Raw genomic sequence first — 16,520 nt, forward strand, 5'->3', positions numbered from 1 at the left:
TAAGCTGTGCTAGCATAAGCCTCTGTTTAAACTCGGGAGGTCACGTGAGGGCCTGTGTTTCTTTTTAAAGCAGATAAAGATTTGGAAACTAAAATGGGTGAGGTTGTACCTTGCCCGAGAACATGCATAGAAGTAATGCACTTGATGAGTGTTCATAGTGCTTTCTGGGAGGAAAGGTGTGTGGGTACAAATTCATGGGGTTTATTATTAATTTTTAATAGATTAAAATCTTTTTTAAACCATAGCGACTACTTTGGAAAGATCCTAAATCATACTAAAGCTTTACAAATAAATTAAGTAAAATCCACACTAAATTCTAGTAAACCTGTACCACATGGTCTTGGATTTTGATAATGGCTCAATGGGTCAGGGAATAGCCATAGCGTGTACAACTTAATTGGACCTTTTTTTCTTTTTTGGCAGGGTGTGGGCACTGTAAGAAAATGAAGCCAGAATATGAGAAGGCTGCAGAGTTTCTCCATGTAGCCAGTGATGTAAGCTAATTTCCTTTATTATATCCTTCAAATAATCAGTAATAAATAACTGGAGTAATAAAAGTGACTTTTCTCCCTACAACAAATTCAGCTGTTCTCATCCTCCCACAGGACCCTTCAAAATGTGCTTCCAAAGTACAGTCTCATCGCTAATGCATGAGCCCTGCCAAACTCTGAGAAAGAACATTCTGTCTTGAACGAAAACAAAATCGAAGAATTTACAGTATTCTGCTGTAGGCCTTATATATAATATGATCAAATCCAAAATGGACTTTTTTTTTTTCCCCTTTACTTAAAGATACTGAATGTGAAAAAATACAGGCTTTTATTTATGAATTAAATTTGGAAAAAAAACAAAAGGGGTTGATCCTTCTTTCAAATACTGTTTTATGGTTGCATCACTCCATTAGCTTCATCTTAAGTGCTCCATCGGCATGGCCAGAGACAAGAGATCCAGTAATATTAATGTTATTGATTCAGTCTGTCACTGTGTATGCCATGCAAGAGGAGAAGTAGTATTAGTCTCTCCCATACTTTAGGCATCTTCAGTGGAGACATAGCTGTTGGAGAAGGAGGAAAAACAAAGGTTAGATGAATCACACAAGCGCCTGCTCTCCTGTGACTCTAAAGGTGGTCCATGTAAAGATGCCTGCCAGTTAATGAAAGATGAATTTACCTTGAAGTAAACTTGTCTTTAACAATACTCATTTCTTCTGTGAGAAATTAGGATTTGTGGGAGAAAATGCCATTATGGGAACAGCTCGTGAGCACTGTAAAGTGAATTATGTAAAGGGAGTCTTGTCAGAAACGGGAGGAGAACACATAACACTCTGGTTACATTTAGCCCATAAGATGTCCCTGCCTGGTCATGCATCAGTCCTCTGTGTCTTTCTGTGTCTCTGTGCTGAGAACCGAGAAAGTGAGTTACTTACCTAGATCATGAGTCATCACCCCAAAGTCCACCATGTCCTGCTAGGGGAGTGTGTGTATGTTGCTGGGATTTACAGTTAGTGGTCTCTGTTCTAGAGCCCAGGTGTCCTTGCAGCAGTCGATGCTACCGTCAACAAGGCGCTGGCAGAAAGATATCATATCTCAGGGTTTCCTACTTTGAAGTATTTTAAAGATGGAGAGGAGAAATACACTCTGCCACACCTCAGAACAAAGAAGAAGATCATCGACTGGCTGCAAAAGTAAGTTTTGTGGATCTGAGAGAGTGTTCAGGTTCCTGGTTACTGGCTCCTGAAGACTGCTTTGGTGAGGAAGTAAACCTTAAACCTTGCCTTGCTAACAAAACCGAGCTGAATTCCAGTATTCAAAGCCATACAAACATGTATTTTAATTATGGTCTCTAATACACCAAATCCTTTATTTGCTGCAGGGTTTTTCATAGTTGTCACAGTACTTCTTTCCCAAAATAAATATTTTTTCAGATATACCCTAAGCCTCTCACCAGAGAAGGAATAACAATGTCTCTCAAAAATAAATAGAACATTTATTGTTCCCTCTTTATACTAAACAGCATATTTCACTGTTAATAACTGAATTTCTGCAGTTGTATTTTTCTACATGGGGCTGAAGGAAAGCCAGTGAGACCAACAAAACCAGCAACTTTGTCTGCACTAACCAACTTTTCTTGGGTGGCATGCTGAAAAAAATAGAATTAAGTTTGATACATGATGAAAAGAATTTAATTTCAAAGAAGTAAATTGCTGGTACAATTCTCTCTAAGTATTCTGGAATAAAATAGGCATTTCCTTTAGGCACTGGAAGCCTAATGTGTTTTCTGCATTATCAAATGGGAAAAAACAAATCCAGTGTTTTTTGTGAAGTTTTAAATCATTTAAGTGTTAAGTGCAGTTGGTGTGAGGAATGTGTTCTTAGTTCTTTCCCTCTTATATGGGAGGGGGAAGAGGGTTTAATGGTGGCTTTTTGGTTGTGTATTCTGTTTTTTTTCTCTTTTCTTTTAAAAACTACATTTCAGAGTGCTTCAAACCAGGTAATAGATATGATCTGGCAACATCTTTGTAGCATGTTGGGAAGTTTTATCCGTATTTCACATTTAGACACAGTACTCCCTTGGCTTCCCTATATATATATCTATCTATATATATCTATATATATATCTACTCAAGCTCCAGTCTGCTGTGTCAATACTGGATTAGTATTAGTCGCTGTCCTAGTTTCATCAGTTTGCTGGAGTATTTGGAGTGCTATGTAATTTGTATTGAGTTACAGTCGGGTTGATGCTGCCTGTACATATTGGCAGGTGAATAAGCAGTGAGGAAGAGGGAAGGGGTGTTAATCCTTTCTGGATCCTGCTTTCCCTCTGGAACACTTTTGTCTGCAGCTTCAGGTAGTCAGCAGCCTGGGAAATCCAGACAACTTGTCTTCTGCTCTTGACTGCTGGATGTTCTCCCAACTAGAGACACAATAGAGTACTTGAAAATCTTTGCTGACCAGGGATAAAATTATCATAGCTGCGCTGAAGTTGGTGGAAGTAGGGATGCATCTGGGGTACAGGCTGGAAGTAAAAGTACAGCTTGTGTAAACCTATCCCGAAGAGTGGTCTAGTCACAGCCATGCGGATTGCAGTTCATTCCCTCTGTGGTGACTGTAGTATGTACTGCTGCACTGGTTGTTACCCAGTCCCTGGGTAGCTTGTTTCAGATCAGCATGGGAGGGTCTGTGTGAGATGAAGTCACACCTCTGACTGTAACTGTAATCGATGGTAGCTCACACTGACTATGTTCATGTGAAAATTCAGACCAGCTGTCCTAATTCTTTTGCAAACAACAGGTAAATCAGTATTGATGGAAATACGATGGATATCCATGAGGTGACCTTGAGTAGGACTTTAAAAATCAAGTTTTTCTCCACCTGGTTTTTATGTACCTGATACATCTTAAAATAGTGTCATTCAAAGTGACAGGAAAGCCTGAAAAGCTAATTTATTACTAACGTGACATATGAAGGTCTTCATACAGTGGCACCATTCTGATGATTTTATATAAGTAGTCACTATTTAAGATACAGCAGGAATGAATTTAATGAGTCTGAGAGAAGTCTGGGAGCTAGTGAATAGCAGAAGTTTTGTTAGAGGTGCTCTAGATGTGTGGGATTGCTCTGATCTAGTCAGTACGTGCAGTCATAATTGAAACCTGACATTCTCATTATCAAGGTAAAATATTCCAGTTCAGTCCCCCCCGGTCTTCTGATTATTGCATCCTGGCTTTAATATCTGAATTCAAGAAGAGGTCATGAAATTCTTTATAGAAGTTTACATGATAGAGGTAAAGAGAACAAAAAGAATGAAGATGCTGTTCTGTATCAGTTGCCTTTTCATTCCATCTGCTTGCTGTTCTCAATTCATGACTATGAATTGAGTGATACAAGAGCAATGTTTTTTTCACCAAGATGTTGGATGCAATTTAGGAAATCTTTATTCTGCATTCATGTTCATATGCCTGAGTACAATCACTTAAATTATATTTTTATTGAGTTCCAGAAATTAACTTGCATCTTTTTTGTTGTTATCTGGTATTGGAAATATTAAGCACATTTTTCTACTGCACAGGCACCCTAAAGCATTGCTTGACCTCAGTTCCCTCATAGTAGTTATGAACAGGACATGATGCCCCTTTGCCTGATTCCAAAAACGTTTTCAAACCAATCTCATTTCCTTTTCTAGTCCTGAAGCACCACCTCCACCTGAGCCTGCATGGGAAGAAAAACAGACTAGCGTTATGCACCTTGCTGGCGAAGACTTCAGGGAGTCCTTGAAGAAGAAGAAGCACACCCTTGTCATGTTCTATGCACCTTGTAAGTAAATATACCTCTCTATGTGGAACGGTTTTCTAACCCTCCAGTTTATGGAATCCTGACTTAATTCCCTTGCGGTCCGCAGACTTTTAAAGGTTAAGAGCTGATTCTGAATACAACTGCATGGGACCATCATTGGCACCATCATTTGTATCTTTATAAATGGCAATAAAACAGTATACAGCGTTTATTTAAAGAGTTATTGCGTTAATGCAGACACAAAAGCAGGCAGAGGCACAAAACCAAACCAGATATTTTTCCTCTGCTGCATTTTATGGTCTATATAACAAAATGCGATCCTTTATAGTAGCACAATGGACATGGAGAACCTGAGTCGTTAGTGCTGCACTTCAGCAGTAAAATCGATATAGTGGTGAAGGAGGAATCAGTCCCTGGAGGCTGAGAACAGATTTTGATAGAACAAGTTTTGTCTGTAATAAATCTACATTTAAATCTCCACTGGAAATATGGGCACACCTTCCTCCTCCCAGATTGTTTTGCATGCATCACACGCACACTTTCTTTTGAAGCTCCTGAGAATATTTCTGGAGTTTTGAATGGGGCCTTTTCATAAATTAAGTGAATGGCAGGGATTTTTTCCCGTTTTCCCATGTTATCCCAGAGATAGGCAGTCTTGGTACAGGTTCTTAACATTTGAGGAGTCCACCAAAGGGAGAAGATAATCCTGGCACTTAATATTAGGTGGTATTAACTTGTTCTAATAGCAACATGACTCAGCCCCCTCAGATGCAGGAAAAATTCTTCCCTATCACATGGCCAGCCCTGCGGTTAATGGATAATCTTCAGATAAGCAGTTAGTAACCTTTTCCTATTAAACTGAAGGTATTTTCCAGAAAGGGAGAAAAAGCTCAGGTCCTTAATGTTATGTTTAATCAGGGAGCTCCTTATTTTGTTTTTCTGTTAGAGAATTAAACATGAAGGCTTTTGGGCTCCCATGAAGACCTTCTGGATGTGGGAGAAAAGAGGGGGTGCAATTCAGAAGGGAGATTTCTGGAAGGTTGTAAAAGGAAAGGGAAGGGGACTTAATCCCTTCTCAACTCCAGTTGCCACCACATATTGACTAAAAATTGCCCATGTGACAGGAATTTTTGATTCATGGACCGTAACTGATTAAGAGCAAGCTGTAACTTCAGAATCAAATGATTGAATACAAAATTATAAGACTTAGGAGTTCAGCACTTCTTGAGTTCTCTTTACTTGATGAGTGACCTTCTGTGGAAGAGAGATTTATTTCCCTCTCAGTTTTTAGCTGCATCTTTTTAAGACACTTAAATTCTTGCTTTTTTTAAAGGCCATGTTTAAAGCAAAGACACTATGTGCAGTGAGGACGTAGTTCTCAGGGTTGAAAGCAGGATGGGCTAATTGTGATGCCATTGTTTGCGGGTTGACTTCTGCCCTTACTCCAGGAAGGGTGAATAAACATCAGCCTGGCCCTGTTTGTACAAAAGGGCTCTAAAAGTAAGGCTTGCATGATGTAAGACTGTTGGGTGCTTTGAGACTGCCCTTCAGACGTGTTCTTCTTGCACAGTGCTGCATATGACTGCCTATTTACAGGACACAGAGGTGGAATCTCTTTTGGCTATCCTGTGACTCCTAAGACAGTCAGCATTGCTGTTGTGTTGTCAATATGTGGGTCATGCACAGTTTCTGATTTGTCAGATTTGTTCTCTCGAAGTGTGGAAGTGTCTGTTCGCAGAGCAGAAAGCAGGCACACAAAGCGAGTGCAATGAGCCTGCCCTTTGTTGGGTGTAGGGGAAAGTAGCAGATGAATATTTTAAATCTCTGGTTTCTGTGAAATGATCATTAATGCAATAGAATGGTAAAAATCATTCTATTTTTCAGCTCTTCTGCAGTGATAATGTGCCTCCTGCTAAATTTGATAGATTATCTCATTTACCATTTTGTCAATCTTGAAACCTTTTGGAGCTTATATTGCCAATTAGTCTTAACTTGCTTATCTTAGTGCAGAAGGAACACTGCTAAAATTGCCAGGCCCTATTATCTCAAATAATTTTCTTCTTCTATTCAGTTTCACATCTTAGGTCAGTACAGAATCACAGGATGTTGTTCCATTCACTTGTGACTCTTATGGCAATATTTGTTACACTTACACATATGCTGAGATATTTTAAGATTGGGCGTGTGTGTATACATGCATATGTAAAGTATGTTTATGTATAAATATTTATGCTAAGAAATGTATCTCTCATCTGTCATTAGAATTTAAAGCAGCAAGTTGAATATTCTGACCTTTGTAAAGCTTTCAACTAGAGTGACAAACCTTTAGGCAAAGGCCACGGATATATATCTCACATACAAATTAAAATGAGATCTGGCTTTTCGGTGGCAGTTTCTAGTCCAAATCACTTAATATGTATAGGAGAACCATCAATCTGCTGCTATGCTGATAACTCTGGACTGAGCTGAGCAGTGCTTTGATGGTACTGAACAGTGCTTCATGGTGATTTAGGTCTGGAAGAGAAGACTGCTATATCCACATGGAAAAGATGGGGAACTCATTACTCCATCACTTTGAATGTGGGTGAAGCATAAAGGTTATTCCTGGTGCCTGTGGAATATTTTAAGGTCAAAATCAACTCTTGAAATTACTGGGAAGAAAATTCCATTCCTGTGGACTTGACAACCACAGTGATACTCTTGATTTCAAATTCCCATTGCTTCCCGATGGCATCTCTGTGCACTGTAATGATTGATTTGGGGCAGGAGGCAGCAGTAGGGGCAGGTCCCCAGTACTGACTTGGGCAAAAGTGCCAGCTGCAGAACAGCTAATGCTGCTTGGGCCAATAACTGCGTTGGGCCCGATCTTCATCCAGATGTCCATTGGGCAAGTCTGTACACTCTGTGGCCACAATGCTGCACAGGCTTGTAGTGCAGGCTGGCGCTTGCCAGTGCTTCTTAGGGCTAGCATTTGGAGCAGGATGCTGGCATCCTGCACAGCACCTGCACAGCTCTTCTCTGGACCCTGTGGGACTCTTATGGTCTGAAGATGTAATTGTCATCCCACTTCCTTACCTCTCAGTTCAAAATGCCTACAGTAGGAGGAGTACAATGACAGAGTGTGCTGAAGTGTAGAATGATGCCACAGGTGTGTGTTGTATCCTGGGGCCTCCCAAGAAGGGGTTTGAGGAGCATTTGAAAGCAGTAGTCTTATTGCAGCACTGGAGAGGTGTTTTGGGAGGGTTTATGGGACCAGTGTCTGTATTATTTCCATAGGCCAGTCCTTTGAATACTGCTTCAAGTCTCCTTTCCTAACTGCTTGGCTTCATCCAGAAATGGGGAGAGGATACAACTAGTCTGAGTGTGTTTGGTGTACACACATAACCTGGTATGTGGGTGATCAGTGTTTGGGGGGCTGTGAACCAAATCGGGAAGTAAGCCAAATGGACAAGAATGGATCCAGCATAGCCCAGTTAGACAGCAGTGCTTAACCAGCTTTGGCCAGAAGTACACTAGCTGCACATCTGACATCTGCAGCCAGAGCTTGTTTCAAGACTTGCAGCATTAAATGCCTAGTTTGCATCAGTGCCATGTTTGGGATCAGCACACACTGACTTTTCTTCCTTCTTTCTCTTATGTCGTCACTGTTCGTATATAGCTTATCTGAATGTGTTTTATCTGCATTTTTACTTTTATGTGCTCTCTCCACTCTGTTATCACAGATAATTGAGATTTGACTTTGCAAGTGCATTAAATCTTAACCTCCTACTACTATAGCACTGAAAACTGGAAAATAGAAGCAATTGGTTGTGAATAGTTCTCTGAATCACAAAGGGTAACAGAGTTCCAGTAAATAACGTGTCTTCTCTGTTGGAGATGGTTTTGCTGCATTACTCGAACTGAAATAAGGGGAAAAAAACATGGTTGGAGCTGGGTGAGCATTTTTCAATGAAATAGGGAGATGCAAATAGTTCTTCAGGAGTGTACTGTGGTTTTAACCCAAACTTCTGCCTGGAGAAGCCCTTGGAATCCTACGTGAAATTTCTTGTTGAGCCAATGCAAAGACTGTTAGTCTTGAAATTAGTGACTGTCACATTCTTTAACTAAAACTCACATGGTTCCCTCTTCTGACTTGTTCATCCGTAGGATTTAATACGTCTTTCTGGTGTCAATTTGGTGTTGAGACTGTTAAGCTTTAGCTATTCTTAGGTGATGCTCCCTCAAACTTATGCTAGGTCTTTTCTGCTCTTACAGAAACAATTCAGAACAGGGGACGCAAGTTCCATAGATGGGCATCCTTAATTGCATTAGACAGAGCATCACCAGCCGGTCAAGGGAGCTGATCCCTCTACTCAGCAGTGATGAGACACAGCTGGATTGCTGTGTCCAGTCATGGGCTCCCCAGTACAGAAAGCACATTGACATACTCAAGTGAGTCCAGTGAAAGGCCATGATGATGGTTAAAGGTCTGGAGCATCTGATAAATGAGGAGAGACTGAGAGGGCTGGGACTATTCAGCCTAGAGGAGGCTCAGGAGGATCTTACAAGTATGTGTAAGTGCCTAATGTGGGAGTAAAGATTACGGAGCCAGACTGTTCTCTGCAGCACCCAGGACAAGACAAGAGGCAGTGGGCACAAATTGAAATGCAGGAAATTTTGCTTAAACATAAAGAGGAAGTGTTTTATTCTGTTTTGACTGTGGGGGTGGTTGAACACTGGAACAGGTTGACCAGAGGGGGCATGGAGTCTCCATCTTTGGATATATTCAAAACCCAACTGCACACAGTGCTGAGCAAGCTGTTCTAATTGGCCCAGTTTTGAGCAGCAAAGTTGAACTAGATGATCTCCAGAAGTGTCTTCCAACCACAGCCACAGCTGTGTTTCTAGGAACAGTAATACTGGAGTTTGAAATACACAGTGGTTTTGTTTTGGCATTTCTTTTTGTTTTGTTGGCTTTAGTTTGGGGTTTTTTACCTTTCCCATCAACTTCTGAATTTCTTTAAATAGGAAAGGCTTAATAATACCCCCTATGAAGAGACTACAAATGAATCAACTGTGTCAGGAACAGGAGTTATATATAATGGAACAGTCATTAGCAGGTCCAAATGGCGGGGAGGGGGCACTTACTTTTTAGATCACTCACTTGTGGTGGAAGGGCTCAGCCGTCAGTTCCTACTTTTGTAAAAACACAAGATAATAAGCGCTGTTAAAAATAGACTTTCAACAGCAATGAGAAATAATAGGGGCAAAATGCTCCTTTTTAATGGTTCATAAGGGTGGCATTTGACAATGTTATTAACTTGCCAAATGGCCTCAATTTGTGGAACTGAACAAGGTTTGCAGAATGGGTATTTTTAATAAATACTTTGCTGGGAGCTGATTTCCGGTTCTCTGTTCAGCAGTGGAACTTTCATGTCTCTGGAAATTATTTTTGTCAGCTGGAAAAGGTTATTTTCTGGTGAAGCCTGACCCACAGGGGTTACCCAAAAACAAACCATCCTGAGGATTATTTTAATGAGGTATTTTTGTATTGAGTAAGTGGCTGTACTGCAGAAAGAGGATGTGCAATTAGGAGACATCAGCCTCCTTGGCTCTTCGGGTTTTTTTGGTGAGTTTTTTCTTTCAGGTCTGCAAGAAGCGAATGAGTGTACTTGATCTGTGTTGCACCTGATAAAATCACAGAAGATTTTTGAGATGGTGTTTGAGCTGTTAAAAGGCTGTATGTTGTTCTAAGTTGTTAGTGGGACATGGTACCTGGGTATTGTTTTTGTGGAAAACAAAAAGTTCTTTGGCTTCCAAGTCCGTCAGGAATCTTGACATCATCACTGTCTGGTGGGTCCTCTCCTGGCCATCAGTGGGTAGTAAGAAAGAAATCAGATGGGGTTTTCTTCAGCAGTTCTGACTAAATCAGTCCTGCCCATCTGTCCTGGGTTCAGCAGTAGCAGTCATGTTTCTCCTCCTTGGTAGCTGGTGCAGTGCAGTGTTTTGACTTTCGGCCTGGGAACAGAGCTGATAGCAATGTTTTGGTTTGGCCAAGGACTTTGTGAGCCTCATGCTCTGCCAGGAAGGAGGGGAAGCCAGGAGGAAGCAGAGACAGGACACCTGACCCAAACTGACCAAAGAGGTATTCCATACCACAGCACGTCATGCCCAGGATGTAACTGGGAGTTAGCCGGAAGGGCTGGGAGGCTGCAGGGTTGGAGGAGGTATCGGTCGGTGCTTGGTCGGGCTGGGGTGTGAGTTATCTGCCAGCTGGTGGTGAGGTGTTGTATTCTCTTCCCTTATTATTTCCTTTATCATTGTTATCATTGGTGGCAGCAGTAGTGATTTGTGTTATACCTTAGTTACTAAACTGTTCTTATCTCAACCTGTGGGAGTTTCATTCTTTTTGACTCTCCTCTCCGTCCCTCCGGGAGCAGGGGGAGGGCAAGAAGGGGGGGAAGTGCCTGACTGGGTTTAAACCACGACACCATCCTTGTGTGTTGCATCAGCAGTGCATAAAATGCTGGGAGCTAAATTAAACCTGCATTAATTTTATCCACAGGCTTTGCTCAAAGTATTAATCATTCTGTATTCTGGTATACTCCTTCTGTCTTTTCACAATAAAAAAATGCTCAGTTTTTTCTCTCCAAGTTATGCATTGAGGAATATACAATGACAAAGAAGCACTTAGCTGAGTGTCCTTGTCAGAGTGGGTTTCACTGTGTGCACAGTGGGTGCAGATGGCATTTTGGCAATTAATGCTAAGAGCCAGAGGGGCCAGTGTGCTCCTCCAGCCCTGCTAGCTTACTTGTGGGACCCAAGCTGTCATCAAAAAGCTGTTCTTAAGAAAGGGGTAATGTTTCCTTTTCATGTTTCCTTTTCATGTCTCCCATTTTTGCGGGAGGCTGGGACAAAGCTGGTTGCACCATGTCTCAGCCTTTGCGCAGGAAGTTTTGGTCAGATAATGCTGTGTTCTGGCTAAGCCAGACTGCTGTAACAAAACACAGTGATTTTGGCTGACTGTGAGGCCTCAGGCCACAGCTGCTGGGTCTGCGATGACCAGTCTGGCTGTCAGTGCTGAACACACCTGGGTTGCATTGCTCTGTATGAAGGATGCACAAAGTGGGCTGAAACACTCTTCAGTTGATTTAATGGGTCCAGCTGCTCAGAGAAAGCAACAGCTCAGGTGAATTCAGTGTCCCGTGATGGCCTTGTACTGGCTTCCACCAAGAGGCTTTCCTGTTGCTTGCAAGTGCATCTTGTTAAGTTTTCATTAGGAGGCTGTATCATAGAGCCTGAACAAAATGTGTATGTTTGTAAATAAAGCTTAAGCTATCAAAAAATTATTAAAACCACGCTGAACAGAAAGAATGCATTTCAAGGCAGAAACCCTTGCAGGAAGGATTTTCTAGTTGTTGACTGAGGCAGAAGCGAGGTCTGGACCCTCTGATAATGAGGCTTTAAATCCTGCGTGGGCTGGCACTGCAGAATCTTGGTATGTTAGCCCTTCTGCTAACTGGTTTCTCTCCTGCATTAGTGATGCTGTTCCTACAGGCTTGTATTAGCAAGGTGCATTCCTGTTGCTGTAAATAGTGCTGATGCCACAGAGCCCCTTAACAGGCTGCGTATGACAAAGGATGAATTTCTAGAGTGGTCTCTGCAATCGGGCTGGCAGAACTGCTCTTAGCCCCAGTATTAGCGCCGAGAATATTAATTAGCACTGGGAGAGCAGTTAAAACTGCTCTCAGCTTGGAAGTTGAGGCACTTCAGAGGACTGCACGTAGCTGTGACAGAAGTGCTCGGAGGTGGCTGTCATGGAGCAGTGGCATTAAACTAAAATTTGTCAGGGTGATCCAGCCCCTCTTATTCAGATGACTTTGCGGCTGCTATAGCAGTTGTTTGCGTCTAAGCCTGTGGTTTCCAAAGGTTTGTTTTTTTGTATCCCTCATCTCCTCTGCCTATCCCCCAAGTACTGCACAAGAAAGAGTTCAGACAGCTTGGGAAAAACTGCAGCAAATGCCACCAGCAGGCTGTGAAATTGACAGTAGTTACAGCTTGCGAGGCAAGCCCTGGCTGACCTGATGCTTAACTGAAAACCTCATGACCTTTTTCAAATCAAAAGACAAATCCCCCTCCTTTCAATTACTAATATCTTGTGTCTTGGAATTATGATTACCCTGTGTGTCAGGTCATGTCATAAAATGAGCTTTGGTTCCAGATATTCAATTAAAAGGCCCTCCAATTCTCTACTGATAGAACAAAAGCAAATTAACCTTTCAGTAGCATCTCCGAATGCCTTTCTCAAATCTGCCTGTGGATTCAATAACTTCTGTAGCTACACAAGTTCTGATGGTTTAAGCAGTATACCCATTTTCAGCTCTGATCTGTGCAGTTACTGTTTGTGGCCTGTCTTTCCTTGATTGACCAAGTAATATTCGTGTTTTAATTCTAGTTAATCACTTGGAACTCTTGAAGTGGAAACAGGCTTTTCTTTACTCTGCAATCTACAAGCTCCTGGGTTTGCTTTGATAGCTGTGCAATGTACTGCTTTCACATGCTTAGAATTGCAGTCATTTAAAAACCAATAACGGAGGGCAGTATCTACCCCTGTTATTTAGATGGTGATGATTTCAAGCAGAGATGGGGAATCAGGATAGTCATTCCCTGCTCTGCACTTTGCACGCTGAAGGCTCCATCCTGCGATGTGCTGAGCCCTCTAGGGCCCTGATGGTTTTGCAGTAGAGTGAATGGAGTCAGCACCTTGCAGCCCTGCTCCTTGTCAAGCAGGATTGTGAGCCCTGAGAGTCACTTAACCTCTTCCTGGCTCCGTTTAACCTTGTGGGTAATGACAGAGGGGGATAATCACTTCTGTGTCTCTTAGGGGAAATTTGAAGCGTGATTAACTGGTATTAGTTAAAGCATTTGAGATCACCCGTTGAGAGGTACTAAAGGAAGCTGGGGGCTGAAGGGGGAGCAGAGCTCTTCCTCATGCTGACATAGACCACAGACAGCACAAATGCCACAGTCTCACAAATCACTGGGCTTTCAGATCTCCTTCACAGGGTTGGCTGGGACTTTGCTCTGAAAATAGTGACAGTTCAAGTTAGTGTATTTGGTGTGGAAACAGTTTGCAACATTAAAATATGCATGTTTAAGCATGTACACTGCTTTGTTACTTCACTTACCTGATTTTATTACGTACAAGATGCTAAAAGTACACACAGAAACAACATTGGTGGGGTTATACATCATTACATATTAATGATGGGCAGAAAGTATAAGGTAGTGATTTGTGAAGTCAAAATGCCTGATCTGAAATGTCTTAGAGCCATTTTAGTTGGAATGCTCTGGTTAGGGTCAGCAGGGGCTGTCGTCCTTGCTTGACCTGTGGGGCAGTGCTGGCATGCTGCAGCTCCCGGTTCCTCAGGAGATGGTGATACAATAACAGCAAACCATATCACCTCTGTAGCAGTTTCAGCTCAGCAATGTGAGTCAAGGACAGGTTGCTCGGATCAGGTGGAGAACCACTGCATAAAAGCACCTTTTTTAGAAAACCATTTCCTCTCAGACTAAAAATTCCTGGTGATGGGGAATTCGAATTTCCTGCCTGATTTGACTGGCTTCAGCATGCAAGTAGCTTCGGAGGTTACTTAGCCTTTGGCACCCAGCTTAAATAGCTTGTTTTAATAAAAGGTAGACTTTTCTCACTGTCACTTCCTAATCTTTGGATTTAAGCTACTGACACACTGAGCTTCCTGCATGAAACGCCCCTACCAGTCCTGTTACTTTTCTTAAAGGCCTTCTGAGCGCACTGCAGTTTGAACTTGATTTGTGGAACAAGAACTGCAGACAGCATTTGGAAGTGCTATGCATAGAGGCTCTCTCCACAGAATTGTAGAATCATAGAATAGTTAGGGTTGGAAAGGACCTTAAGATCATCTAGTTCCAACCCCCTTGCCACGGGCAGGGACACCTCGAACTAAACCATGTTATCCAAGGCTCTGTCCAGCATGGCCTTGAACACCACCAGGGATGGAGCATTCACAACTTCCTTGGGCAACCCATTCCAGTGCCTCACCACCCTTACAGTAAAGAACTTCTTCCTTATATCCAATCTAAACTTCCCCTGTTGAAGTTTTAACCTGTTACCCCTTGTCCTATCACTATAGTCCCTAACGAAGAGTCCCTCCCCAGCATCCCTATAGCCTATAGCCATACCTACCTCATCTTTTCATTTATATATTCAGTGAAGTTCCTTTTGACAACTCTATCATTTTCTTTGAAGGCTGTATTTCTAGTATTGTGTGGTTTTCTTTTGCTTCTAATACATTTAAAGCCCCTTATATACTTAAAACATCGTTATTACATCTGCTGACTGTAGGTACTGCTTTGATGCCCATTTTGCTTCCTTTATCTATTTTGTACAAGTGTTCGCTTTTGATTTGTATTCATTAAAAACAGCTTCACCTTTCTTCTATGTGCTATGCTAATAACAGCTTCAACTCTTCTAAGAAAACTGAATTAACCTTGTACTGTTCAGCTGTAGAGAGGTTATATTATATCATTGGACTTTGTAGTTTCAAATTAAACAAAGAAAGAAGTAACTTAAAGGACTTTTTTCATATGTAAGCAAGTAGAAACCTGTGTTTGTTGGAAAAAGAAGTTGATTCCTTTAGGCAATTCTGAAAATTTCATACAATTTTGTTTTAAATGTAATAAGGTGACTGTTGTCCAAACACGGTGCATCTCTTTCATGCACTGCTCTGGAGGCACCTTTATAATTGCCATCTGGTCCTAATACTTTTGTACACTGAAATTTTAAGAGTCTGTATGTTTTTGGTTTGACTCACTGTCATTGCTAAACAATTCACTTGGTTAAAAAAAAGAAACCCTGTCCAATCAAAATTTCTCCATTTGATTGTAAAAAGATATGTAGGTTATTTACTTGATTGTTCCATTGCTTTGAAATCCTCTTTGCATCCCTTTGGCATCCCATGGGACCCTGCAATTATGGGAAATGTTTACAATTCTGAATACAGGATATTATTTCTGTGGATTTATTGAATGGCTACCGCAGCATATACTTGATTACCCTTATGTTAGGGGCAATGTGCACTTGGTTTTTAATACCAGCTCCATGTCTGTCTTACCTTACCTGACAAATGGGTTTATTTTGTTTTTCCCTCAGTCTGTTTGGTTTTCATTTTTTTTCACTAGTTGAGGAGATGTGAGCACTTAAGTTTTTCTGTTTCCCCATGTGATGTCTCCGATTTCCATCATGTATACAAATGGTTTGTGGCATCATCTTGGAAACCACATCCAGCTCAGCCCTGCAGTTCTTTATTTCTTTACAGTTGTCAAAACAGTGTTTCCATGAGGATAAAGCCAATTTCTGTACTGCCCTCTCCAGCACCTTCCTGTGCCCAAACCAATGCTGGTCATTGGTTCTTTCCTCAAAGACACCCAGAGAAGATGCTGCATTGCGTGATTGCTCTTGCTATCAGTAAATTCAGTCCACAGAAAATAAGTGGGGCTACATATTTTCCATCAGTTCATCTCCCAAAAGACCCACTAGCTTTCCTTTAAATGCTTTTCTAATTAGAAGAGATTTAATCTGATTCCCTTCCCCTGTCAGTGATAACGGGTCTAAGTGAAGCCCGCTTTTTTGCTTTCTCTTACCTGCTGTTCAGCAGCCCTTCCTCTTGAATTTTTACCCACAGGAACCATATTTTTCATGTAGTGGGTCAGTCAAAACCTACTTGGTTTTCAGGGTGAGGAATGTGCTGGTACTGCAGTGTGCCTTCCCAGCCCTTACCAGCTTCACAGCATGAGTGGTGTAAAAAAGAAAATAAAAAAAAAAAGCCCTGTAGAAAATACTGGGTTCAAGTGAATTTTAAATTTGTAGTGCAAAGGCAAAGAGAACTTAGAATGCCTCTACTGCAGGTGTTCTCATATGTTTCCATGGACCTGTGGTTTAGGCAGGCAGATCTCGTCCTCCAGCAGGTTTCAGTGGTCAGGCGGAGCAGGTACCACCACGAGCTGCATGGGAGCACCTCTAGAGTGCAAGATTTTGAGTAGAGAGACAAGAATGTCTGGCCAGAGCTGTAATAAAGCTGTATCGTCTGCTGATTGGGAATGGAGAATGGCCTTAACACATGCTACTGCATGTGCATTATATGTCAAGCTCTCTTGATTTTCTGCTAGTTGATGCAAGAGTGTTTCTGCATTAGAAACTGAAGTTAGCTT

General features: G+C 41.7%; 1 protein-coding gene across 2 annotated transcripts in view; it reads left to right on the forward strand.

Moving 5' to 3' along the window:
- Positions 1-16,520, forward strand: part of PDIA5 (protein disulfide isomerase family A member 5) — a 94,345-nt gene that overhangs the window by 60,344 nt on the left and 17,481 nt on the right. For both annotated transcript variants that reach the window (XR_009746333.1, XM_061469850.1), the window contains exons 12-14: positions 424-494; positions 1,521-1,684; positions 4,183-4,313. Coding sequence is in view for 1 of the 2 variants with exons in the window: in XM_061469850.1 (XP_061325834.1) it covers positions 424-494; positions 1,521-1,684; positions 4,183-4,313 (366 nt within the window). In the remaining variant the exon portion in view is untranslated. The remainder of the gene's footprint in view (positions 1-423; positions 495-1,520; positions 1,685-4,182; positions 4,314-16,520) is intronic.

This window comes from Pezoporus flaviventris, unplaced genomic scaffold (assembly GCF_033815535.1).
Source record: "Pezoporus flaviventris isolate CSIRO_AGI_PZ_B2104156 unplaced genomic scaffold, CSIRO_AGI_Pfla_v1 ptg000001l, whole genome shotgun sequence".
Lineage (NCBI taxonomy): Eukaryota > Metazoa > Chordata > Aves > Psittaciformes > Psittacidae > Pezoporus > Pezoporus flaviventris.